The 24,463-nt window shown below is 48.1% G+C and overlaps 8 protein-coding genes across 8 annotated transcripts; 4 read left to right on the top strand and 4 right to left on the bottom strand.

Annotated features, from left to right (window-relative positions):
- Nucleotides 1-1,470: 1,470 nt before the first annotated feature.
- On the top strand, nucleotides 1,471-2,723 carry PSV08DRAFT_365158 (uncharacterized protein; the record flags this gene model as incomplete). The annotated part of the gene is made up of 2 exons (XM_066093086.1): nucleotides 1,471-1,672; nucleotides 2,479-2,723. Exons 1-2 carry the CDS (start codon nucleotides 1,585-1,587, stop codon nucleotides 2,721-2,723), a joined length of 333 nt encoding a protein of 110 aa, XP_065948478.1. The 5' UTR covers nucleotides 1,471-1,584.
- Nucleotides 2,724-6,859: 4,136 nt separating this feature from the next.
- Nucleotides 6,860-7,522, bottom strand: PSV08DRAFT_186531 (uncharacterized protein; the record flags this gene model as incomplete). Its single annotated transcript, XM_066091923.1, has 1 exon — nucleotides 6,860-7,522. The coding sequence occupies one exon, from the start codon at nucleotides 7,520-7,522 to the stop codon at nucleotides 6,860-6,862; it is 663 nt and encodes a 220-aa protein (XP_065948477.1).
- Nucleotides 7,523-8,643: 1,121 nt separating this feature from the next.
- PSV08DRAFT_186915 (uncharacterized protein) lies at nucleotides 8,644-9,283 on the top strand (the record flags this gene model as incomplete). The annotated part of the gene is made up of 2 exons (XM_066091946.1): nucleotides 8,644-9,189; nucleotides 9,224-9,283. The coding sequence occupies 2 exons, from the start codon at nucleotides 8,644-8,646 to the stop codon at nucleotides 9,281-9,283; spliced, it is 606 nt and encodes a 201-aa protein (XP_065948476.1).
- Nucleotides 9,284-11,249: 1,966 nt separating this feature from the next.
- On the top strand, nucleotides 11,250-13,318 carry PSV08DRAFT_404582 (uncharacterized protein; the record flags this gene model as incomplete). Its single annotated transcript, XM_066093698.1, has 2 exons — nucleotides 11,250-11,330; nucleotides 11,505-13,318. The coding sequence occupies 2 exons, from the start codon at nucleotides 11,250-11,252 to the stop codon at nucleotides 13,269-13,271; spliced, it is 1,848 nt and encodes a 615-aa protein (XP_065948475.1). The 3' UTR covers nucleotides 13,272-13,318.
- A 116-nt stretch (nucleotides 13,319-13,434) lies between these two features.
- PSV08DRAFT_373750 (uncharacterized protein) lies at nucleotides 13,435-14,847 on the bottom strand (the record flags this gene model as incomplete). Its single annotated transcript, XM_066093255.1, has 5 exons — nucleotides 13,435-13,651; nucleotides 14,198-14,362; nucleotides 14,465-14,588; nucleotides 14,619-14,758; nucleotides 14,810-14,847. The coding sequence occupies 5 exons, from the start codon at nucleotides 14,845-14,847 to the stop codon at nucleotides 13,435-13,437; spliced, it is 684 nt and encodes a 227-aa protein (XP_065948474.1).
- A 1,148-nt stretch (nucleotides 14,848-15,995) lies between these two features.
- On the bottom strand, nucleotides 15,996-16,882 carry PSV08DRAFT_404580 (uncharacterized protein; the record flags this gene model as incomplete). The annotated part of the gene is made up of 2 exons (XM_066093697.1): nucleotides 16,370-16,882; nucleotides 15,996-16,203 (listed from the first exon to the last, which is right to left on the bottom strand). The coding sequence occupies exons 1-2, from the start codon at nucleotides 16,801-16,803 to the stop codon at nucleotides 15,996-15,998; spliced, it is 642 nt and encodes a 213-aa protein (XP_065948473.1). The 5' UTR covers nucleotides 16,804-16,882.
- A 1,259-nt stretch (nucleotides 16,883-18,141) lies between these two features.
- PSV08DRAFT_365154 (uncharacterized protein) lies at nucleotides 18,142-19,095 on the top strand (the record flags this gene model as incomplete). The annotated part of the gene is made up of 1 exon (XM_066093085.1): nucleotides 18,142-19,095. The coding sequence occupies one exon, from the start codon at nucleotides 18,142-18,144 to the stop codon at nucleotides 19,093-19,095; it is 954 nt and encodes a 317-aa protein (XP_065948472.1).
- Nucleotides 19,096-19,773: 678 nt separating this feature from the next.
- PSV08DRAFT_229289 (uncharacterized protein) lies at nucleotides 19,774-22,260 on the bottom strand (the record flags this gene model as incomplete). The annotated part of the gene is made up of 1 exon (XM_066092243.1): nucleotides 19,774-22,260. The coding sequence occupies one exon, from the start codon at nucleotides 22,258-22,260 to the stop codon at nucleotides 19,774-19,776; it is 2,487 nt and encodes an 828-aa protein (XP_065948471.1).
- Nucleotides 22,261-24,463: the final 2,203 nt, after the last annotated feature.

Genomic DNA, 24,463 nt, shown 5'->3' with positions numbered 1-24,463 from the left:
TGGAGGGTCAGGATTGAAAGGAAGCAAAGGGCGCGCCTCAAGCCATCATATACACATGGAGTGGGCTGTGCAAAAGCGGCTTTTGTCCAGTTTGGATAGAAGACCGTCGACTAATATGAACCTGGCTACATGGCGTTGGTTTGAACACAGCCTCGCTAGGTAGCAGATGCTACCACAAGCTAGCCACCAGCCTCCCAAGGCAGCAGAATATCACGATTGATTAGTCTTCCTTACGTACATGGCAGCCTCAAACGAAAGTGGTTTTTGTCTCTTTTGCTATGGATCAACAAAGTCACTAGCGTTAAATCCGACATATAGCTCTAGCCGTCAATACTCCTCAACCGAATTATACTGGGACATTGTCAATGACCCTTGGCCGTTATTTCCTCTTCGATCAGCTACCTATGAACTCAAGAAAGCTGCGTCCATCTAATCAAATCCATCTACCTATGTTGACAAATGCAAAACTAAACTATTCCTAGAATCTCGACTTGTCACAAAAGCAGCTAATTACGATTACAAACCCACCAGTAGGTCATGGAAGATAAGCCTCGACAGGTTACTCACAGGATGATGACGATGACAGGTCACCAAAGCTGCAAACGCGCCAAGAAATCGCCGTGTCGTGAAAACAGCAAGACGATCTGCAAACACAACCCACCAATAATTAGGTACTCACAGATTTAACCAGAAGCATGAGCAAGAATCCAACCATGTCTTGTACCTACACAAAACGCAAGAATGCACCTAAAAAATCAAAACATGAACATGTCCTCATAAGCATGTTGCTCACCTAAGATTATTTAATGCGTTTCTATGTCCAGTCTTTGTGTCCAGCCCCTTTATTCTGTCACTACACATATCAATCCAATTTGTTCGTGATGAGCTATTCGGCCTTTGTTCGCTTGCTCTATACAGTCATCAGTGATTGCCGTTTGACGCAGCTGTGCAGCATTTTCGAGCAGCCCCACATTCTATAAATGGCTTAGCGCAAGACGTCAGCAATAGACCACTTCACATGATTGGTCAATTCTCAATCTTGTGATGACTAGACGTTTGAGATGCCGCTTACGGAGGTGAGGCCGCAATCACGAACCACTGTACACGTTCCACTTTATTTCGCAACAAAGGATTCAGTATAACGCTACGAGTGTGGCATTGACGGTCCGACTGTGATAGGGGCGGATACGGTGTGGCACCAGGATGCTGCATACGCGGCTCAGGGCGCACGCCTCCTCTTCCGCAAGGCTTTCTTCGCACGGACAGATGGCAGGCATAGATGCACGGTGGCAATATGGGCTACGCACCACCGACAAAAGGTGTAAGGCTGACAACGCTACTATCGACCCAGAAGAGAAGACTGGGTCCCGATGCTAGTTGACGGTAGGAACAGGGTAGCGAAATTACATGTCTTGGATGTAATGTAATGTTCCCGACGTAAGCAACCGAAGAAATTAGAAAGGACCCAGGGAAATCATTGCGGTAGAATTAGCTTAGGTTGAGTTTCGGCAAAGCTTGGATGTATGACATCAATGTAGTACTCTATCTAATTAGTCTTCTCACAATGGCTTCACATATACAATCATGCTGTCCGATGATCCACAGGGCCTCCTCGCCAGAGCATTAGACAAGGGATGCCGGTTTATTGTCATGCAAGCCTCGTCGTACAACGGTATACTCTGAACAGTGGCACGGACAGGGCTGATAAGCCCGCGAGGCGGATACACTCCACATGTCGTGCGCTTCCACTAGTGATGGTACAAGACCGCCTTGCCAATAATGCACAATGTCTGCAGCAGGCAGCAGCGCTAACTTTCACGCTCTGGATGGCCATATCTTTGTTCTCTTCGCTCATAGACGGAGGTACAATGAGTGCCATGTATAATGGCAACTTTCCTTCGCTTGCTGTTTTGTCTGTCATATGTACACAGTTCGACTGTGGGAATCACACTTCTCAGTCGGCAGCTACTAGTGAACATCTTTGCACTAGACCAGGGACGAACATGGCCTATGTGACTTTTGTGGCACGGTTCACGTGTGTTCCTGACAGAAGCGCATGGTCTGTCCCACTTGACCCCAGGAGCTCGGCTACATGCATCTGCTTGTATGTATTTGCATTCTTTCAAGTCATGCCAGTGATGTTGTTGAGCAGGTGGGATTGCCACATGCAGTGTCTCGCAGGCCTGGAGCTGGACGATTTAATGCAACATCCCCAAGCCCAGACACCGTGTTCATCGCATCGCATCGCCACAATCTGCAACCACCCATACCATGCCTATGCAGCTGTATCTCAGGTGGTCCTCATTACGTCTACAAGAAGAGCGTCTTTGTCTTCTGTTATGCCACAGTCTATAGCTACGGAGAGCGCTTTCACGATGAGAAGCATTGTCATCGCTGGCGGCTGAAGACCGAGTGTCTGTAGAGCCGACCGCCCAAATTGTCGCGCTACCCTTAGAAGATCAACCTGAAAACACACAGTGCTGCTTTACCGCACGCGCCTCGCTTCTGTACTCCTTCACGCCTTCGAACTGCAAACCCAACATATCCAAGTCCTCGAAAACACAATCGCCTTCATCACCGATATCAGATCTCTCGGCACAGCCTTATCCAAAAGCTCCTTTGACAACCGCATTGCAACCTACAACTTCATCCTCGACCAATGGCTCAGCCTCGTAGCTATTTACCTTGCCTTCAGCACCGCCGCAAATTTCCATAGCACGTAAGCCGCATGGACCGCGTATCTCGCGTCCCTCTCTCCAGCCGAGCGCTTGGTACAACACAAGCACCTCAATACCGCCAGGGTGGATCTCAAAAAATGGCCGTTGCGGAACCCAATGTATTTCGCGCGTGCTTGTTAAACAAGCGCTGTGGAGACGCAGACAAGAAGAGGACAATTTAGAAGAGATGGACAGAAGAGTGTCGAAACTCAATCATGCGCTGCTTCCATAGTCTGATTGACTCTCTTCTTACCGATAGCGACTATAGTTGGCTTTGCAGACTCTCGGTCTTCAGCCGCCGGCGATGACCTAGGCGAGTTCTGCTGTGAGGTATATGGTTATGGGGTCGAGCCACTGGTCGAGGATGAAGTTGTAGGTTGCAATGCGGTTGTCAAAGGAGCTTTTGGATAAGGCTGTGCCGAGAGATCTGATATCGGTGATGAAGGCGATTGTGTTTTCGAGGACTTGGATATGTTGGGTTTGCAGTTCGAAGGCGTGAAGGAGTACAGAAGCGAGGCGCGTGCGGTAAAGCAGCACTGTGTGTTTTCAGGTTGATCTTCTAAGGGTAGCGCGACAATTTGGGCGGTCGGCTCTACAGACACTCGGTCTTCAGCCGCCGGCGATGACAATGTTTCTTATCATGAAAGCGCTCTTCTTATAGACGTAATGAGGACCACCTGAGCTACAGCTGCATAGGCATGGTATGGGTGGTTGCAGATTGTGGCGAGGCGCCTAGTAGGATGATCCTTGCTAGGCCTAGACCGTACAATACGAGCATGCCACCTTTGCTGCGCACAGAGCCTTGGCTTCTGGCGATCAGTAGATAGTCCAACATAACATGGTTGTCACGCTATTTTGCGGCATAGTCCAATGACTCAGGTTGTGGGTCGGCCTGAATTTGCCAAGTGGTGTGCGAGTACCCTTGCCACTAGCCATCCATCTACGCACTAAGGACTTCCATGGATTGACGTCTGGCGACCGCCCAGAATGAAAATCGCGAGAAATATTCCTGCATGGTTTGATGCCCTCAACAAGCGGTTGAGAAGAGCTTCCAGCGTGGCTTGTGGCAATCGTTTCATCAGGGTCTCGATCCTTGAATCTGTACGGATCTTGTTGCTTCAAACACTCTGCTCAATCATCGGTCTTGTGGCGCAGTCTTTCAATATGCCAAGTTCGTGCCAAGGCCACATACTATGGGTGGCAAGACTGGCATACCGGCCATGGCCTTCTTAGTCACAGCTACCCCGGTCTGCTTGGTGTCGGTTACGTGCCGCGCAGCCTCAGTAGAGACGTGCACAGAAGTGGTTTGGGACAAGATAAGACGTCAAGGTAGGCTTCTCGCTTACGGCCTGTTAGCAAGCGCCGGATATACTGGACCTACATGACAACTAGCGGCGTTAGTGGGTATGCCAGATGACAAAACAGCCTCCACAGATCCGTGCATAGAACCGGCTTACAGGCATCAACGCACAGGTAGAGAGGTTAGCTATTTAATTGGTCTACTCAAGATACGCTATAAAAGCCCCACTGTTGTTGCAAACGCCAATCAATGAACAATAGCACAATGAAGAAACGCGCTAGCGAGATAGCAAGTGTTCAACAAGACCTAGCGTTCACGAAGTAAGCAGTGAAATCGTCTAGTTAGAAAGGATCCATTGAGATATTGCAGCAAATTGAGTCCCTAAGTTAGGCTTTACGAAAGCATCGATGTGTCATATAAGCCTAGTACTCTATTTTAGGCTGGTCACGATTCTCTCCACATATCCAATCATATTGTCCAACGATCTGGACTATCTTCTTGAAACAAAAGGTTACCAAAGATGACGAAAAATTGTCATCCGAGCCTGGACAGTCGCACGGACAGGGCTGACGAGTCCGCGAGGCGGATACACTCCACATGTCGTGCGCTTCCACTAGCGGTTGTACAAGGCCGCCTTGCCAATAATGATAATGCACAATATCTGCAGCAGGCAGCAGCGCTAATATTCATGCCTTGGATGGCCATGTCTTCGTTCCCTTCACTCATAGATGGAGATACAATGCGTGCCATTCAAAGTGGCAACTTTCCTTCGCTTGCCGTTTTGTCTGTTACATACATAGCGAATGCAGTCTAACTGTTGAAATCACACTTCCCAGTCCGCAGCTACCAGTGAACATCTTTGTACTAGATCAGGGAAGAAGACGGTCTATGTCACTTTTGTGGCACGGTTCACGTGTGTTCCTGACAGAAGCGCATGGCCTGCCCCACTTGACCCCAGGAGCTCGGCTTTATGCATCTGCCTGTATGTATCTGTTCAAGTGGCGTCACACGGGGGTTGGTTAATTGACTTAACCATAAAGAGGCAATGCTCGATTACATATATCGACAGTATTCTGGTAGTTTCCGCATGAGGAAACTCCAGTCCGGGTACACACAGCTGAACTTCACTCGAAACAGCAACGAGTGCGCCTCAGCTAACGCCTTACGCCATACCCCTGAAACGTGCTTTTGCAATGGTACCTCCAGCGTTTATGCAAGGCTCAGAAGGGTGTGGTTCTCAGAACCAATTGGTTTAGCATGACTGAGCGTTCATTATTGACTGATCAAAGTGATGACGATGGCAGAACCCGTCATGCTTAGCTTAACATCCTAGGTATCACTGTGACTTATAGACACATGTTTTCTTGTACGAAGAAATTTGATGGATTTTTTCTACAGTGATTAGCGATTGCAGTTTCACCTCTGCAGGCGACATTATAACAGTTTCGTCATCGTGAGCCTGAAGATTGACCAATCATCAGCTGATTGCTAGCGCTAAGCTATGTACGGAAGGTAGGGCTACTCAAGCATGCTGCGCAGCTGCGCGTAAGGGTGAAGCAGCAATCGCTAGCAACTGTAGTCTTTCGCTGTATCCTTAGGGCTTTAGTGTCACGTAATGAGCGATGACAATCGCTGACATTAGCCACGGGCATGTAGGAGAAGCGTCATTGTTGGCAATCTTGATCATAATAATTCGATTCAGAGGTCTCTATGACTCGAGTGATAGGATCACTGCTCCGTCTCATGTGTTGATCATCGCGGGTGGGAGGTAACAGTGGCGAAATTAGCGCAATCTGCAGCCGGTCACAGGGGCGACATAGACCGCAGAACCCCTTGGGTATCTCTAAGGTATGTTATTTCAAAAATTCCCATTGTTGCTTTTGTTCCTGTTTTTGTGTAAAACGGTTTGTACAATAAAAAATTCTACGTACATATAAAAACACGAGGAGAAGCGTAAAAGAACAATACCAAGTATGCCGAAGTAAAATAAGCGCTTGCCTTTACAATACCAGAAACATCAAAAGGCTAAAAGGAAAAAACCGAGATCAGTCACATCTGTATACATTCGGGTTCCGTAGAGCAAACGAAATCGATCTCGCGCTTTGCTCGGGTTTGCTCTAGCTTCGTCTGGAGTGATTTTAGCAGAACTGGTTCCTTGGAACCAAGAAGCTTCTCCAGTTGCCCGAATTTCACCACCATGTTCGCTCTTTTATTAATTTTTTTCTTAGGTTTCAAATGTGTGAGATAATGTGGGATTAATTTGTCTTTCCTTTTGAACATTTTGGAGCAAGAACGAATCTTGCATTCGTGGAAGGGGCCATCGCGATGGGCAGTTTTGATATGACGGCGGAGATGTTCTGATCTTTGGAATGTCTTGTGGCAAGGTGTGTCTCCTTTGGGCCCGATTAATTCTTCGCACTGATTTCTGCGATGGGCTGTTGTGTGGAAGGTACTAGAGCTTTTGGATGAAGAGGGTTTGTTATGGCACGAGGTATCGCTATCGGAATCGCTCAGGCTATCGCTTTCACAACTGCTGCCACTGCTACTGTTGTTGTTGTTGTTGTTGTTGTTGTTGTTGTTGTTGTTGTTGTTGTTGTTGTTGTTGTTGTTGTTGTTGTTGTTGTTGTTGTGTGTTGTTGTTGTTGTTGTTGTCGTTATTGTTGTCGTTGTTGTTGGTTGCATGTTTCCAAATATGCTCCCTATATTTATCCAAGGCAGAAAACTTCTGGCCGCAAAAAACACATTTTTGTTGTTGTTTGGAGGGTACCTGAGAGCCATGTGAACCCAGTTGAATCAAAGTTTTGTTCCATCCTTCACAATTGCTGGTCGACACTCTTGCTAGTTAGTAATAGGAGCCTGGATCAACCATACGAGAGTCCTCAGACCAAGGTAATCCCGAGGCCTGGTTACTTATACTGAAAAGCATGTTGATGATGGCTCTCTTGACGTCCTCACCTCGTCCCTCGAGTAGTTCTCCCCCTCCTTCCTCCTCCAAACCTTCCAGAGCCTTGACATCAGTGCGGAATACGTAGCAGTTTACGGCCTGGACAAATTCATCCTGAAGCTCCTTCTCAGCCCACTCCCAGGTGCTGGCGGAGACATCAACCGAGTAGATGTCCTTGCGATACGCAATAAGCGCATCAATGGTCTTCTGTGTAAGCTTGAATACAACCTCATGTTGTGAAACCATGTCGACGTGTACGACATAGGCCTCAATGTGAATGATTTGGCAGTTGAACAGAGGCTCAATGAGCAGGTTCGAGTCCTTGCGCAGTTCCGAGTCGGGGGCCTTTGGTACCATGATGGAGCAAAGCGACCAGATGGCATTTGGGCCCGATAGTATCTTTTTCAGGCAGCGTGTGTGATTTTGTACACTGTCCAACGGCTGGTTGACTCTCTTCAACGTTTGTGTTAACCATTGCTCGGCTTTGGAGGCCAAAACAACGTTGACGTTGGAATGGGGCGTAAAGACTGTAGCCGAAGGGGGTAGTAATGAGATCAGCATAGTGGCCTTGGGTATGTGTGAGCCAGTATGTTACTACATTCAATAGTTTATGGCAAATGCGTAGACGAAAAAAAAACCAAGGAAAGGCTTGGCTCTAGGGCAATTGGAATTCGATAGGAAGACCTTACAGCGGAGCCTAGGACTGGAAAATTTTGGGCGATTAGGGTGGAAGGAAGACGAGAGAATGCGATTGGGTGAAGAAGAGATAATGATCGAGGCGAATGAGATCTTTTCAAAGCTTGCAGGCGATAGTCGTAGAAGGCATCTGCAGTCCCATGTCTACCCCTTGTAAAATCCAAAGAAAAATTATTCCTTGTTGAGAAGATGATGGAACACAAATGACACTGCGGAGCCGAAATTATGGAAAACAGATGGCCTTGGGCACTAGGTGGCTCCAATATCTCATTTGGTGTGCTCACCTCCCCCCTTTACCGATCCGCGTAGTTTTCTCCATGTGGTCTCATCGCATTGGCCTTTATGCATGTGTTCAGAAGTTCTAGGCTCCAGCTCATCTTTGACATGCGCCACAGGGGAACCCTGTGTTATTAAGATACCCATATTCACTCTGATCTTGCAATACTAGGGTGGTTCTCATGACTAAAGCGTGCATTCGGCACGGTATGATACACAGGACATGGGTGGCGCAAGACGTGCGTAATCAGCTCGCTAGCGTTTCTCGGCAAGTCCAAGGCGCGTCATCAAAACTGTCGAGGGATGCTTTCCTGGCTACCAGACTGGTCATCCCACGACTATTGCATTAAAATTTCTTATTTAAGTTCCAGTGCTAGCGCTACCGTTGGCTGTCACAGCCGTAACAGATCTTGACCCCGGACTGTTCACCAGTTCTTTCAAAGTTACCTTGCACTACATCGTATCGTCGCTTGATATTCCCCAACGCTAGCGCCATACTTTCATACACAAAATTTCTCCACCTTCCTTAAGCCTGTATTAATTGGGAATCTTGTTGTATGGCTTTTAGAACAGACAATCAGCATGGTGACCGCACCACTCCAGCCTGCCTCCACAGATCTGGCCAACTCCCTTGGAACTATAAAACGCTTAAAGTCCCTGTCACCTACACTGAAGCGCAATCTCCTGTTTCCCTGCCATCCTTCAGCGAAATGATTGCCAATTTAGTCCCAAATCAAGACGAACAGACCCCTCTTGGGGGCGGCTCTATAACCTCAGAATTACCTTACTCTCAACGAGCGAGTAACCAGCCGATTCCACCACCATTTCTTGCTGAATGCAAGAACGAATTTCGGCACACAAGTACCAATCCCCCACTATCCGTTCACAATCGGGGGATCGCGCAAACACCATCTGATAAAAAGGGAGGAGATATGTTAGCACAGACTATGCAATGCCCTATTCGCGCCCGTATAGAGATAAAGAAGACTGAGTGTGTGTCCTCATCCCAAGGCGGTGAATCATCGGTCGTGCGGTTGAGGAACAAGAATGGGAATGAATATAACATTCCAGCGGATACAAAGATAGCTTCCACGGAGGCTCAGAAAAAGAGGAAGCGCAATGCCGACGCATCAAAGCGTTTCCGTGCTAAGAGGGACGAAAGAAATCGTGAGATGAAAATGGAGATAAAGAGGTTGGAATTTCAGTTAGGCGAGTGCAAGAGCGATAGAGACCGTTATCGAAACGAAAGAAACGAGGTATGTACATACTATCTGCACTACAGCGGGCTAGTCTATATTGGCTCATTTCCCGATCACCATCACCATTACCGAAGTCATCTTTTGCGGCTGATCAAGGCTTAAAAGCGTCTTGCAACAATCATGATGAAGAGACGTCCAAGGAACAACACAATTTTCGAAGGAGACACAGTAGCTATCGTTGTGTTGGATAATGGACTCACTGGCTAACTAAGAATGTGCAGGCGCGGGCGTATATAGCTGAAGTATTGGATGGCTGTGCCCAGCCATCCACCAAGTCCACCCACCAAGTTCGCTCCTATACGACCTTTACCACTTTTTAACACGCTGGACCCTGGGCCGTCAACAAACTGATACGTCTGCTTATTGCCACGAATCCTTGCATCAGTAAATGGTTACTCCACTCGGTTTCGCCAGTTTTCACGGAATCGACAGGCAGAGGTCACAAGGATTCGGTCTAAAGCCAGACGACTAACTTACGACGAACCGTTTCCTCCTGGACTGACAGATATGAGCAGCACACTTGGGCTCGTAAGCAGACCTCGGAGAAGCAGCAGCAATGCTTTTGTGGCCTTGTATCACCGCGGGCAATCTTACGTGCTAGCTCCCATAGCTGTGTTCTTAGATCTTTTGGCTCAAAATTGTATAATCCATTCTTTACTAGCCGCCTAGAAGCCCTTGAGATAACATAATGAGCGCGCCTGTGTCAGGCTACCACAAATTCTACGCTTGGTTCTGCTAAACTACGTCGTCAAGATATTGATTTTTCTAACGCGTTTTTTGGTGGTGGTTGTAATAGTCTATGTGGGACTTGCATAGGGCAGTATGTATGTAGATATAAAATGTGGCCATTTACTTTCGATAAACATCTCGGTAGAACATTATGTGCGCCTATTTGGCAGTGAGCGTGTGTTTCTCTGATGAGGGGTGAATTTCCGGAAAGAAGTGAACGGTTAAGAGGGAAAAAGCAACAGTTACATCATTCAGAAGAGAAAAAACAAAACAATAATAGTTTGAGGATTAATTTCGCTCTTTACACCAATGTAGTAGCGGGATGGAAGGATTATCGTAATGGCACGCACGCAGTAATATGTATTTTCTCCCACTTTGTTTAATTAATACTGAAATGAAATTAAGACAAGAAGTTTGTTCCATAAAGAACAACAACATCTAAGAGTTATCAATAAGGCGTCTTGGCTCGCAAGCATGACTTCACCTTTTCATCCCAATATTCAGCTGTAGCATTTTTTATTTGCAGACACTTAATCTCATATGCCATGCAATCCATGCATGGACAAGAGGTAGAGCCTTCCAAATAGAACGGAAACCGATTCGTTCCTATCGCTTTGTTTTGTGCGCGTGAATCGGTCGTTTGGATATGTATTACCTCTCCGGAGAGTGGTATATTGATTGGTGGTCCCCAGCAACCATCCGCTTTGGGTATTTCTTGCTGTAGACCTTCTTTTGTAATATCGCTCGTACTGATATTCGTAGGATCTTGGTTGTACTGTATAGGTGTTGGAGGTTTTTCGTGGTTGGTGAAAGTCGAGGCACTGGAGCTGGCAGATTTGGGCTCACAATCTGCCGTAGTTCTGGGCTCCCGTGACACGAGCTTTAACAGCTTTATAAACACTGTGTAGCAACTGCGCTTGGATTGCTTCGGCGTAGTAGTCATGACAGAAGGTGACAAAGATTGGGTCATTTAGGGCCAAATTTCGTGCAGGAAGGCAACCAGTAGATGACGGAAAGGCAGGAAGGCAAACAGACGCCTCAGGGTGGTAATAAACATATAAACAGCATGAAAAAACGGACCTATCGGGATAGTTAGTTTTGTACAAGCAGGTCTATCTATAGAGATGCTTGCTTATGTTAGCCACAGCAATTATCTGATCTGCTTGGAGCACACGGTCGTCGCATAAGAATTATGTCCTTGGTGTGACGGCGGTTCAAAGGAAGGCACGGAAATGACCCGTTTTGGCCAAATCACGGAGTTGAGCACTCTACTTAGCAGAATCGTCCAAACCCTTGACTTAGTAGTGGCTGGGAGCGATAGTCCATAGATGACGAGCGTGGGGGCGCATGTGCTACCCCGGTCCGCTTGTGTTGGTTCCGTGCCGCGCAGCCTCAGTAGAGATGTGCACGTAAGTGGTCTGGAACAACATGAGACGTTGAAGTAGACTCTCGCTTATGATATGTTAGCGAACGCTAGATGCATGGATGTGCATGACTGCTTAGCGGCATGAGCGGGACGTCAGATGACAGGACAGCCTCCGCGGATCTGTGTACTGAACAGGCCTCCAATATTTAACGCACAGAGAGCAAGGGCATCTGTTCAATCGGGTTACTTGGAATACGCCACAAACTCCCCTGCTCGCGCAATCACTCCCTGCTCGCGCAAATACTCCCTGCTCGCGCAAATACTCCCTGCTCGCACAAATACTCCCTGCTCGCGCAATCACTCCCTGCTCGCGCAATCACTCCCTGCTCGCACAAATACTCCCTGCTCGCGCAAATACTCCCTGCTCGCACAAATACTCCCTGCTCGCGCAAATACTCCCTGCTCGCACAAATACTCCCTGCTCGCGCAATCACTCCCTGCTCGCACAAATACTCCCTGCTCGCACAAATACTCCCTGCTCGCGCAAATACTCTCTGCTCGCGCAAATACTCCCTGCTCGCGCAATCACTCCCTGCTCGCACAAATACTCCCTGCTCGCGCAAATACTCCCTGCTCGCGCAAATACTCTCTGCTCGCGCAAATACTCCCTGCTCGCGCAATCACTCCCTGCTCGCACAAATACTCCCTGCTCGCGCAAATACTCCCTGCTCGCGCAATCACTCCCTGCTCGCACAAATACTCCCTGCTCGCGCAATCACTCCCTGCTCGCGCAATCACTATGGCTTCCGCATTTGGAGATCGACAGGCGTTTATGGATTTCTTAGGACCTAAAGATACAAGCGTAACTGAACAGACGAAGAAGAATCGCGCACAGAAAAATCTCTTGGCCCGAATAGTTTCTCTTGATAGCCGTCCTATCAGAGTTAGAGATCCTAAAAGGAACCAGAATCCAGGCGATTTCGAAATAACGTGGAACGACCTGCAGGAAACGACTGTAAAGGGCAGTTTTGATGACTGGTGGGATCATCTTATAAAGAAAGAATCTCTATCGGGCGTAGAGAAGGATGCCATTCTACTGGGTGAAGCATTTGAAGATAAAGGGCTGGCTTGGAGGTTCCATCGATTTCCAAAAATCGATGGAATCATAAAACATGCCTCTAACTACTCAGTCCTACTTAGGGTCGTTATAGGGTGGGACCCAGACACAAAAGGTCGCTCCGAGCAAGGACATGCTCCCATCAGCAGACTCAGAGAAGATCAGCCAGCCCGTGAGGGACCAGCCGATGTGTGCAGCAATCCCGTTAGCAATGTCTTGGGAAAGCATACAGAAGACGGGGAAAGTCCAGCGAAGAAACGAATCTGTCTGCGACCTGAACGACCAAACACAACCCATGCCAACGAGATTGAGATTATACCGACAGAGAACACACCAGCTTCCGGACCTAGCCAAAAGCCATGCATGCCTACAAGCTCTGGACAAAAGATCGATATTACCAAAGTTACTGCTCCCACAATATCAAGTTTCAAGTTCTGTAAACTAATATGGAACGCTCAAACTGAAGCGTCGAGCGGTTTATCTTTGATGTTCCAGTATTGTGGTCAGTCCACTTGCGGTAAGACGGGTGATTGTGTTGTGGAGTACCTTTGGTCGGGATATTCGGCTATCGACTTTATAAAATCCACGAAACATGAACTAGAGGAAGACGAAGTGACTTGGTATTACAAAATCCTTCCAGATTGGATAGATCGACTGCCATTCGAGGACCTCACAGACAGCATCAAGCGCAGCAAAACCTGGGAGCAACGGCAGGATGACAAGTGGCCAGGATGTCTTAATTTTCAACTGGAAAAGTCGCATGTATATCAGCTGAGTGGAAGCTCACCCTCCCCTCTTTCTGCCCGCATAAAATGCACAATTTCCTCGGCAGACGCTCCGGAAAAAAGATTATTTCCGCAATATTAGTAACAGCCGTTAAGCAATAGAGTCTAATACAATAATGGGTGCACTGTAAAATTGGAGAAAAAAGGTATATTAACGTAAACACAATTGCAAACAAATCGCTGTCGAGCCATGGCAGCGGTAAGCAGACTTATGTACTCAGAAATGACAGGTTCAAAGCTGTGTGTTAGGTCTTCGGTTTGCTAATAGTATAGTCTTCTAGGGACCTTAACCGATCGCCTAGGCGCACATAAAACGACTGGTTCTTTCTGTAACCTTGCATGGGTTCGGGGCCTGTCATAGGCTTCAGATACACAATACCCTTCACCACTTTGATCGTGTAATTGCCATCAGCTTGCCACACGTCATCCTTGGTCAATGAAATTTCCTCCATGCCTCTTAAACTATTGCAATGGCTCCTTGAGTTGGATTGAATGTGTATTGTTTTTACGCTAGTTGTTGCGGATGCATTGATGCTGTTGTAAACACCCGGATCGATTGGGTGACGGAGTTGCTCAAGGCGAGTACGTAGATTTCCAGGCAGCTAAGACATTGTCAATACAAGATCCATAAACAAATAGAAGCCCACCTCGGCCCAATATCTATTTCCAGAGGTTTACCTTTCAGTTTCGAAGTATTGTAGCCAATGGACCCCCACAATACATATATACACTCACAAGCTGTTGGGTGTATTTGGCGTTTTCGGGATGATTTGGAATGTTGTAGGGGGCGAAACAAGTGCAAAAAAAACTCGTAAAAGAGGAAGCGTAAAAGGTGAAAGGGAATATCGAAACAAAAGGACAGCCCAGCAGTGGTATAGATTGTAGCAAGGCGTACGAGCTGTGCCTGCAAAAACCCTGTCGGAGGACTCTTCGGTGGCGCGTTTTGCACGGACCTAAGCCAAATTAGCACCGTTCAGACCAGCTCGCAGCAGATTAAGAGGATCTTACTCAATGCGCAATCGTAGTTGGCACTTAAGCTTATGTCGCAGTGATGGAGACCTGAGATGATAAAAGTCGGTGCACTTGGGAGAACGAGAGTTGATGATGGCGGGGCACTTGACCAAGGTGCCACACCAAAGTTTTCCGACGATGGTGGGGTCTGCTGACCCGCGACTACCGACCGCAATTCACGAATGTCAGGCACTATAAAACAAGGCAAGGCTACTACACTAGCCTACTATTGCAACTGCACGCATTTTCCTGGCCTTGCTGTACCGTGCTGAGCACTCGCAGTGCTGGTCATCCGCATCTCCATATTGCGAACGCAAGCCACCCGTGGAGAAGTGTGTGCCCCGCGCTAGGCTGGCTTTGGCAGTCCAATCAGGGCGGAGCACGTTCACTACGTACTGGCAGTGCTGATGCGTCGCACGTCTACGATGACTCTCCCGCAGCAAACCGCAAATAGCGTCAAGGCTGTTCCAAGGGTGGCCGGCCAAGGTAACACCAACATTGAAGGGTTGCTGCAGACCGTCCAGAGCGGGTGGTCTTCGTGAACAGTGGGACCCGCCCCTGACACACCGCCGTCAGCCGAGTGCGCCGGATAGGCTGTGTACTTGGTACAGCGTATGACTCACCAAGGCAGGTACGTGGGAAAACATTATCTCATTAATCAGACGCACCCCTGTTGGACTAGCGTTTCGCTTAAACTCCTCCACCAATTAGAGATTGATTACATAAAAGGGTACGCGTCCAACAGCAGAGCGTCTGAGGAAAAATGGTTCCTCGTTTGGTGGTACTCGAACGCCAAAACCCAAAGTTGCCTTGCGTTTCTATTAAGATCTCAACACCACTATTAGTTATAGACTTAGTGCAGATTCACATAGAAGAGCATATCTTTCTTATTTACGTCGTATATATCTTATCTACCCATCTCGCTGCGTTGCATGCAAAGTGTCCTCGCGAAAAGTAGGGGCACTGCTACTTTTTGCGATAACTACGCCACAAGTGCCTTCAATCTCTTTTACCCTAACACTACGTGCTAGAAAACTCTTATAAACTCCTAATCCAATCACTAGCCTCTTATAGTACTTAATATATCTAGTTTAGTAGAAGAGTTAGATAGCAGACTTGATGGGTTGACGCTGGGGGCTGCGAGGACGCTACGGGCGAGGACGCTGCGGGCTGCGAGGACGCGTTCGTGATAGCTAGGTATGTCGATACTAGGTGGAAAAGATGCGCAAGAGCTTATAGATTTAAATCTAATAATTGTTAGTAATAGAACACGTTGTTGTGGGTGACAAGTACTGGGTTAAAGGTGCTATAGTTGGTTGCTAACAAACTTCGTCTGAGAACCACCAAACGAGGAACCAAACTTCCTCAGACCCTCTGGCGGTAGAAGCCTTTCTCCCCCTTTGATTGGCTTAGGAGTTTAGCGTGGCGCTACCTGTTAGCGCGTCGCCCATCGCCAGAGTGTCTGACTAGTGAGATAAGGAAAACAAGCAGTCTCGGTGGTGCGGCAGTTGAGGCAGTCAGAACAAAGGTAGCAGATATTGCAGCCGCTCAGAGGGCAAATGGACATGTTATAAGCTTGTGGAAGCAGGCTATGGCGAAGGTCTCCGCTTTTATAATGTACATGCAGGCGCGAAGCACATTGTCACCAACAGAACCGCTGCTAACTCGTACCCCGCAAGATAGTACCCAGCTCAATCGCGCGTATCATCTCACATCCCGGTAGTACAGTCTGCCGATGCTATTCTGATGAGGATAAGGTACTATTAAATTTCGTCCGCTTTTCTTTTGGTGCTCTCTACGCTTTCGTGGGTACTTGACGTTGAGACGGTCTTGGATGCACCTGCTGTTGCGACGGCATGACCGACTGTGTGGAGGCGAACGGGACTGGCCTTTTCGCATGCTCTTCTATACCCTTCTCTCCAAGCTCCCAGTGCAACGCCTCGGCAGCCTTCGCGGGTATGCCCATTATTGCAGCAATCTCTTTCCACATTTCAAGACTATGACTAGCACAACAGTTAGTATCGTTCTCGAGTACATGTTTAGAGATGCTTCCCATACAAAACTAGCATGCGGTGCTAGGGTACGTTGAAAGCCAAAGACATAGGATCAAAGTAAATGAATGACGGAACTTGAAGCAGTCTAGAAACGCGATGGTCTAGTGTAACATACCTAATGTAGAATCTTGCCAACTTGTCTCTTACCTCCTCGCCATAAACATGTGGTTTCTCGAGGTAGTTTTGGTACCGTAGTCGGCAGCCAATACTGCTTCTTCCAGGTAATTCTTTTACAATTTCACTCCATTTTTTCCTCTCGCTCCGCAACCTGATAATCAAATCATCATCCTTTTGTGTCCATTTGAGTGGTTTATTGGCTACGCTTTGATCGGGTAGCGGAGTTTGAGGAGCTTGAAAAGCCTGTCTGTGAAGCGTTGAACATGGCGAGTGATTGGTAAACTGCGAGTGTCGAGGCGGCGGAGGCCCATATGCGCCAAAGTAGGGTAAGGGCATCGGGGAAGTCTGCGCGGCTTCATTAACTTTTGGAATAGAGCTTCCCATACCGCTAGGTGGCTCTGGGTCCGAATTGATCATGAAGCTGATTTTCATGGTGAAGGTGAAGGACTGGATTCAAGCCAGCCCGCAAAACGATATAGGGTTTCTGATTTCGGATCGTCGCCACAATTGGAAACAATCGAAGGAGAAAAGAATCGTTACTGGTACGAAGCCAGGCTTTCTCTGGATAGTCAAATAAGCCTCCTTTATAAGCGATGATGTTTCGTAGTGAATGTACCAAGTAGTCCTTAGCTTCGGCTTGGGAGGTTCCTGCGCTCGCTCAATCGCTTCCACACACGTGCCATAGACCGCGCCATTGCTCAGTTAGCCGGCAACCCACTTGGAACCCTCTTGTTCCTCCACACGCTCTGGCGGTTCGCAGCCACTTATGCGCGCGAGTCATACAACGCCGAACGGCTGGGACGATGCACAATGACCCCCAAAACTTGCAGCTACAGTAGAATCACTTTCCCATACATCTGTATACTATCATTCCCACGTCATGTCAGTACCCTTTGCAGGGTAGCAGCTGTCTAGATCTTGCTACTTCAGGCCATATTTTTACGACGGACATTGCGCTGAACAGTGACTTGCACCTGCTGAAAAAGTAACGCGAGTGAGCGACGTGGCGGCTAATACGTTTTGCATGAACAGCCAGCGCACGGGGGCTACTCAAAACGCCACATAACTAAATAGGAAGCGCCATGGAGCGATCGAAAGCGAAGGTCGTAACTGATGACCTGCACGGCCCGTGCCAGGGCGGCAGACCAAAGACATCTGTGTCCGTATCTCATCCCGCGTCCCGCCTGATGACCCCCTCGATTACTTTGCATGTTTCGAGCTACTGCATCTACCCCACTCCATTATACGCCATATGTGGGATCTAGCCGACAACATACCATATGGCGCGAACGACTTTCCTAAAGAAAGTCAGTCCTGGAAGAAAGAGGTGGGAGATGGTGCAACTGACTGTCTGTCGGATCCTTGTTTGCTTTCATTATGCCGTGGTTGCATGAGTATGAGGTCAGGGGCTGGGAAGATAGGGGTGTCAAAAACAGGCACTTCATCCTGACCCGAGTGGCTATCACCTTGCGTTGGAACAGAATGCGTGCATACATTCGATTCATATGTGCCATCGGATTTATATCTCCGGTGCGTTCCTCAAGACTATGTCTGCCATGCAACCTTGCTTCCAAAGTCAAATCAGTAACGACTAAACTCTTATGTCTGCTCATGAGAAAGGATTCATATTGTCTTTTCACACCTCTTGATCATTGTATCATATGATCTAACTCTCTCTTTGTCCATTCTTTTTTTGAAAGAAGAAGAAAGACTTGCAGGATTGCTATCACCATAAACGTGCAACTCACGGCAAATCCACTACAGCTCGAGATGCTGTCTACGACTACCACGATCGGTAACTCCCATGAGCCCGGAGTCGTTATTCACGGTTTTGAGCCTAGCCATAATCTTACATCAGTCACCAAGTCAAACTCCACCCTCCCCCTCAGCGGGCGACTGAGCTCCGTCTGTAAGACTGATGACAGCAAGAACTGCGACATCATTGCAGAACAAGAAAAGTGCCTGCAACACCCCATGGCATGTGCATCCAATACCAATAGGATTCTATTCAAAAATGGCAGCCCCTATCACTTCCAGAGAAACACTTTGGAGAGAGAGGGTACCATTGAAACCGACAAGAACGAGATAGACGAGAGCGCTATCGAAGGGGACTCCGACCCTGAAATTTGGGAAGAATTTGAAGGAGAAGAAGAGAGCGGCCCTTTATTCCAGCGCGTCAACTCCGAGCCCAACTTCACCTCGCGCAAATCGCTCCTCACCTCCGCCCTGCACCAGTATGGCCCCACATCAGCTCTCCAGAACGCTGCATCACGCTCCTCGCCTGCTATCTACCGCTCCTGCGTACGGCTGCCCATTACTCCATCTACCGACAGCTCGCCCCAAGAGAACAGTGGCCTCACGATGAAGCCGACCCAGGCCTCTCGTTCCAAACCCGTTATCATGCCCACCTATCACTTCCATCGACCTATGTCGCCCAAGACGACGAGACGCAACATGTTAAATTCTGAGCTCACCGGAAGCCTTCGGCAGAACCTTTTGCGGGAGAGGCGGCAGAAGAATGTTACTACCATTGCAGTAGCCAAGCGGCAACAGAACGCAGCTAACCCGCCCATCCTTTACCGGACTATGACTACGGGTGATCTCGAGGGCCTTCAAAACAAAACAAACCAACCCAGAACTGGTAGCTTCAAGGAAACCAATCTCACCGGTCACCACGACAATTTCGCCTTTGCATCTTGCAACTACAACAGTTCTGGCTGGTAGTACAGCATCATCACCTCTTTTCCCAATCTATTCGCCATCTACGATTTGGCATCAAATTCTAGTATTTTTTGTGCAGTTATCCAAGTATTATTCCATTTGTTGTTTCTTTTTCGTCGCTCTACATTTAGTTCTTTGCAATATACTTCTTTGAAGAGCCGCCAGTTAATCAGGGATAGTTCTTGCTTTGCTACAAAGTTAGTGGGTGATGCTTAAGGTAGTAAAGAAAATTGTCGCATCCATAGCAAAACCATCTCTTATCATTGCAATTCGAGTACATGTTAGCCACGCGTAACCTGTAACTATGTCTTCGCATTTTAACCCTATCTAATCGTACTAAGGGGGGTGATAATACTTCTGCCGGCTCTCATTTTCTTCAGCCATTAGAAGACTGACCTGGTGCAGTTTTTCGCTTTCTTATGCTAGCTTTATCTATTTTTTCTAATGGTTGCGTATTATCTTTGAAATTGTGAAGATGGGACCAGATTCCTGGTGACCAAAGCTCACACGTGCACTATTCAGTCTCCATCATCCTTGTTTGTGCCGTGCGATACTGTCTCCTTCCACCTCACCATTCTCCATGGCTGAACTTGTTGCCTTGTATTTTCCCTCAATTCCATTTCCACTAACGGCCACGCCCCCATTCTCACTCTCATTTCCTTTAGTATCATTCGTCCCTCCCTACTTTGGCAAATGCCCCGCTGTCTGCATATTCCACAGTTTTGTATACTCGCCTCCTTCATTCTGTAGTAGCTCTTGGTGTGTGCCTCTTTCAACAATCTCGCCCTTATTCACCACCAAGATTTGATCTGCGTGTACAATCGTGCTCAATCTGTGGGCGATTACAAACGTTGTTCGACCTTGCGTTAGTTTTCGTAAAGCTTCCTGAATGAGTGCTTCGGTAGAAGAGTCAATTGCTGATGTTGCTTCGTCCAGCAATACGATTTTAGGGTTCTTGAGGAGCACGCGGGCAATGGCTATGCGTTGGAGTTGACCGCCCGACAACCGTACCCCGCGCTCACCCACTTTGGAGTTGTAACCATCTGGGAAGCTGACGATGTCATCGTGAATGGCAGCAGCGCGGCATGCATCTTCGACTTCGGCGTCGGTGGCATCGAGTTTAGGGTAGCGGATGTTTTGTCGTATGCTTTGATTAAACAAAACAGGATCTTGAGGTACGACGCCCATGGCATCTCGTAGACTATGTTGTGTCACTGAGCGCAGGTCTTGGTCATCAATCATTATCGAACCACTCGTCACATCGTAGAAGCGGAAGAGAAGTTTGAGCATAGTTGATTTTCCGCCACCCGTTTCACCCACAAAAGCGATGGTCTGGCCACCCGAAGCCTTGAGGTTTACTTTCTTGATGATAGGCTTGCGCTCGTCGTAGTGGAAGTGGACATCCTTGAATTCCACTTCTCCTTTCTCGACAAGAATGTCCTTGGCTCCTCCCCGGTCTGCTACTGTGGGGTTGGTGTTCAGGAGCTGGAGCAGACGTTCGGCATCGATCAGAGAGCTGGTAATTTGCCGGAAGCTATGAGATAAAACGTAAAGTGGCGAAATTATCGTATGCCAGTACATGATCAGTGTGACCAAGTTACCAACTGGCTTCCGTCCACTGACGATCTGAGTCATGCCGAAGACACAGGCACCAGAGAGACCAAGGGTAGTAAAAAGATTTTGCGCAGCATTTCCACCCATGAATCTAAAGTAATATTGATATTGTGCCGAAATGGTGTTGGTAAGATTTTCAGCATAACGATCATACTCATACGCGAAGCGGTTGAAATAAGCGACTGTTTGCCAGTTGTGGATCGTCTCGTTGACCGTGGAGCTTTCGCTTCGTTGCTTCTCCACGTAATCTCGTCTCTTGGGTTGCGACAGTGTAGTGAAGTAGAATCCAATCGCAATGTATGCTTCGCCCATGAACAAAACTATAAAGACCATATAAGCGTCAAACAGATGGGTAACATAGTACATCGCGACGAAGAGGTCCAACAGGATTGGTACAACGTCAAACAGCACCGTTTGAATCAGTATGTTGAGTGAAGACGCCTGCTCAACAGCCTTCAAAACCTCACCCGAGTCTTTTGAGGTATGAAAGTTCATGGAGAGACCCAGTACGTGTTTGTAAGCTAGCAAGGTGACGCGGCGATAAGCAGAGTTGGAGATGACGATATCTGCCATGTGGTCGATGACTCTAAATCCGGCATAACTGTTGATCCAAGAATACAGCACCCAGAGGCCAATGTCTTTCCATGGGATGACACCACTCTTTCTGTCGTATGCTTTCTGTAGTTCGGTAGTGATGATACCGAGTTGCCGAGGTGTAAGCAAGTTGAGGGTACGCTCCAGCAACATGTGCACCACTCGGATGCCGAGATAAGCCATGACTTTCCAATTGTCTTTTGGAAACAGATATGGTAGGAAGACGGCGAAGCCTTTCAAGTAGCCGAACCAGCCACCCTCTTCTTCGAGCCGTTTCGCTTGTTGCGCTTTCAAGTCTTTGTCGTCTTCGTCTAGCAGAGCGTGATCATCGTCGCTAGAATTACCTGCGGATGGAATGGCGCCGTAGTCCATGTGGGAACTATCTGTTGACTTGTTCAGAAGTAATTGGCGCTCCTCATCTGTGCTAACCTTGGTCCGTTTGGTGACGAAAACGACAAACGCATCGAGTAGTAGGAGCAGTGAGACCAAAACCCTCACGCAGCTAATAATTAGAGGCGGGGACTTTTCTGAGAATAGTTCTGGTACCGTAGAAATCGTGATGAAGCAAGTCGTCGCCTCGAATGCAAACTGTACAACAAATGCTCCAAAGTACGCATGCCAGCGCAGCGATTTGCTTGCCCACAACATGCAAGACAGATTGCCCCAGACAAGCACCGATCCCAAGCACCGTATGGCGAAGAATTGTGGAGCTGTGTATTCGGAATTGGCTATCGACCGGCTGAGGTAGTAGAGGACCTCTGTAATGTACGCCAGCAGTATTGTGACCATGAAAACCACTATGCTTATCCGTCTCTTCTGCGACACCACTCGTGTCTTTTGTAAGACGCAGAGACCAAATGTGCATGCTCCTAGGTAATAAAAGCCAACTACAGGAGCTTGTATGTAACTCATGGATATTAATGTTGCATCGAAAGGAGACGTGGACGTGTCAGGACTCATGATGGTGGTGGAAGCCATGTTTCCTTGGATTTATTTTTCTTGAGATATCTATGCAATATCGCAAAGCTGCCCTGGAAAGAGTGCGGCTGGGTTGCGGACCATGGAAGTGATGGAAACGCCGGCGGAACAGGCGGTCTTCATATGTTTATTTACGACGGTAGGAGGGACTTGAGCTTCCTGTGAGACTCTCGACCCAATGACGTTTTGAAAGAGAGTGGATCTAAGATCTCAGCAAGCCAGCGGCGTATGTGAAGTAACAAACGAAAAACCTTGCATTTGGGTAGTGGGGATGATCTGGAGGCGAGTTGATGGCCAATGACGCGAAGACAACCGGTGCTGGAGTGGACGTTATTAGACATGGAATATTACCAGCCTTGTGTGTACTACTGACAACAGCACGCGCATACTAGGCACATGTGCTGCAGTGTCATTACATGCAGTGTGTTGCAGACAATGCTGCTCACCTGCAAATGGCTATGACACGCCATCTGTGCATATTGAAACAAGGTACATGATGTGCACATCTTGCAATCCTTTCATTTGTAAACTTGTTTGCGTATGGCTATACTCGACCATTGTTGATATGAAGGCCCCTCGCTACATGCCCTTGTACTTCTCCAACTTAACAGATTGCTTATTCAAATCACTTTCATGGGCCTAGATGCACCTACCGAGTACTATGGAGAGAAGACAATGCATTGGTTAAAGTGCGTAATGATAGCGGTATGCGCTTGCATCAATCCTTTGCAGATGCTTCCTATTCGCGGCAAATGAATTCTTATCTTTCGTTTTATGTGGATGTCGCGAGCTTGGACCGTCCTTTGCAGTCACATGAAACTCAGAGCCTTTTATTCGGCTAGACTGTCTTCTTCTAGGGATCAGCCGTGGCAGATACATTGGGTACGTAATGCCTCGAAGCGAACCAGCCACAGGCGTCAGCCGGTATTGCGCATCATCTTTCCGTGAATACCCCCGAATCATGTCATTCAAGCTGTCTCTCCACCCTTTTATGCAGTCGCCAATGGCCATTGATAGATTAAGCCGTAATCATTGGGCATGTAGTGAGCTAAGTACACTGAGGTATAGTGTGATAAGAATCGGGAGTAGAAAATCATGGCATGTCCGTGGAGATGACGGTTTTATTTGAGATAGCGTCTGCATAACCTGGGGCCTCACCCGTTAGCCCTCCAGGTTGGGTCCACGTTTCTGCGCATTCAGGAGCAAGATCTGATGCTGTGCAGCAGCGTCCCGAACTGGGTCATAAGGTGGAGATTCGCTCGGCACTAGGGTGGCGGCGCTCCACGGCTCTTTCCTTGTTGTTTCTGAGACAACGTTAGCACTAGGCATTCAGCAGCGCACGACTTTACGTGCCGTCGTATTTCCGTGACCTCAACCTCTTTGCTATGCTCGCCTTCACGTCACCCGGCTTGGCTTCGGGCAACTTTTGTTCCTCGAGCTTACGGATGATTTCATTCTGCACTCTTTCCTGCGTATCCTTATCCAGTTCCTTCCATGTGAAGAGGTGGTCTTTTTGAATCTCGGCCACCTTTAGGTTTATCATACGCTATTCATGGTCACCAATCATCGTAACTACGGGGGCTGACAGAGGCTCTTACATTGTAAGTTTGTTTTTCACCGGGTATGAGCTTTTCCTCGTAAGGAGTCTCGTTCCCTGTTGAAAGCGGCATCTTGTTCGGCGGCTCGAGCGTTCTTGCTCGATGCCCGTAGACGCCTCAGACCCCGCATGGCTCTGACGTTGCATGTTGGCCAAAGCGTGTCGCTACTGCTACTAGCGTACCACTACGTACGTAGCCTATCAGCTGCACGCACGGCTGACTTTGCCGCTACGCCTCTTTGTCATGTGGCTTGAGCTCTGTGGGCTCCTAAGCCTTTCCCATAACTTGCTCCTACTGTATATGCTGTTCTTCAAGTTGATGTTGGACGCGAAACGCCTGCACGGTGTTGCGTGACGTTGCTGAATAGGTTAAATCACGCGATCGCAGCACAGCGCGGCGCGACAACAGGAAGAATGGCTGTGATACGATGCACAGCCATGTCGCCAGGCCACTATTGGCAATGCGTCAATGCTTTTGGTCACCTCGGGTCGCTTCCTTTCTGGGACGCGGTGGCAAGGAGCATCCTGGCCTGAATCCGCCGCCGAGCCGCGTTGCACGCACTTCTGCTCAGACCAACTTACGACTTC

This window comes from Bipolaris maydis (genome assembly GCF_028858645.1).
Source record: "Bipolaris maydis strain C4 unplaced genomic scaffold PSV08scaffold_13, whole genome shotgun sequence".
Lineage (NCBI taxonomy): Eukaryota > Fungi > Ascomycota > Dothideomycetes > Pleosporales > Pleosporaceae > Bipolaris > Bipolaris maydis.
The sequence above is the reverse complement of the archived record's forward strand: the minus strand, read 5'-3'. Positions and strand labels throughout refer to the sequence as shown.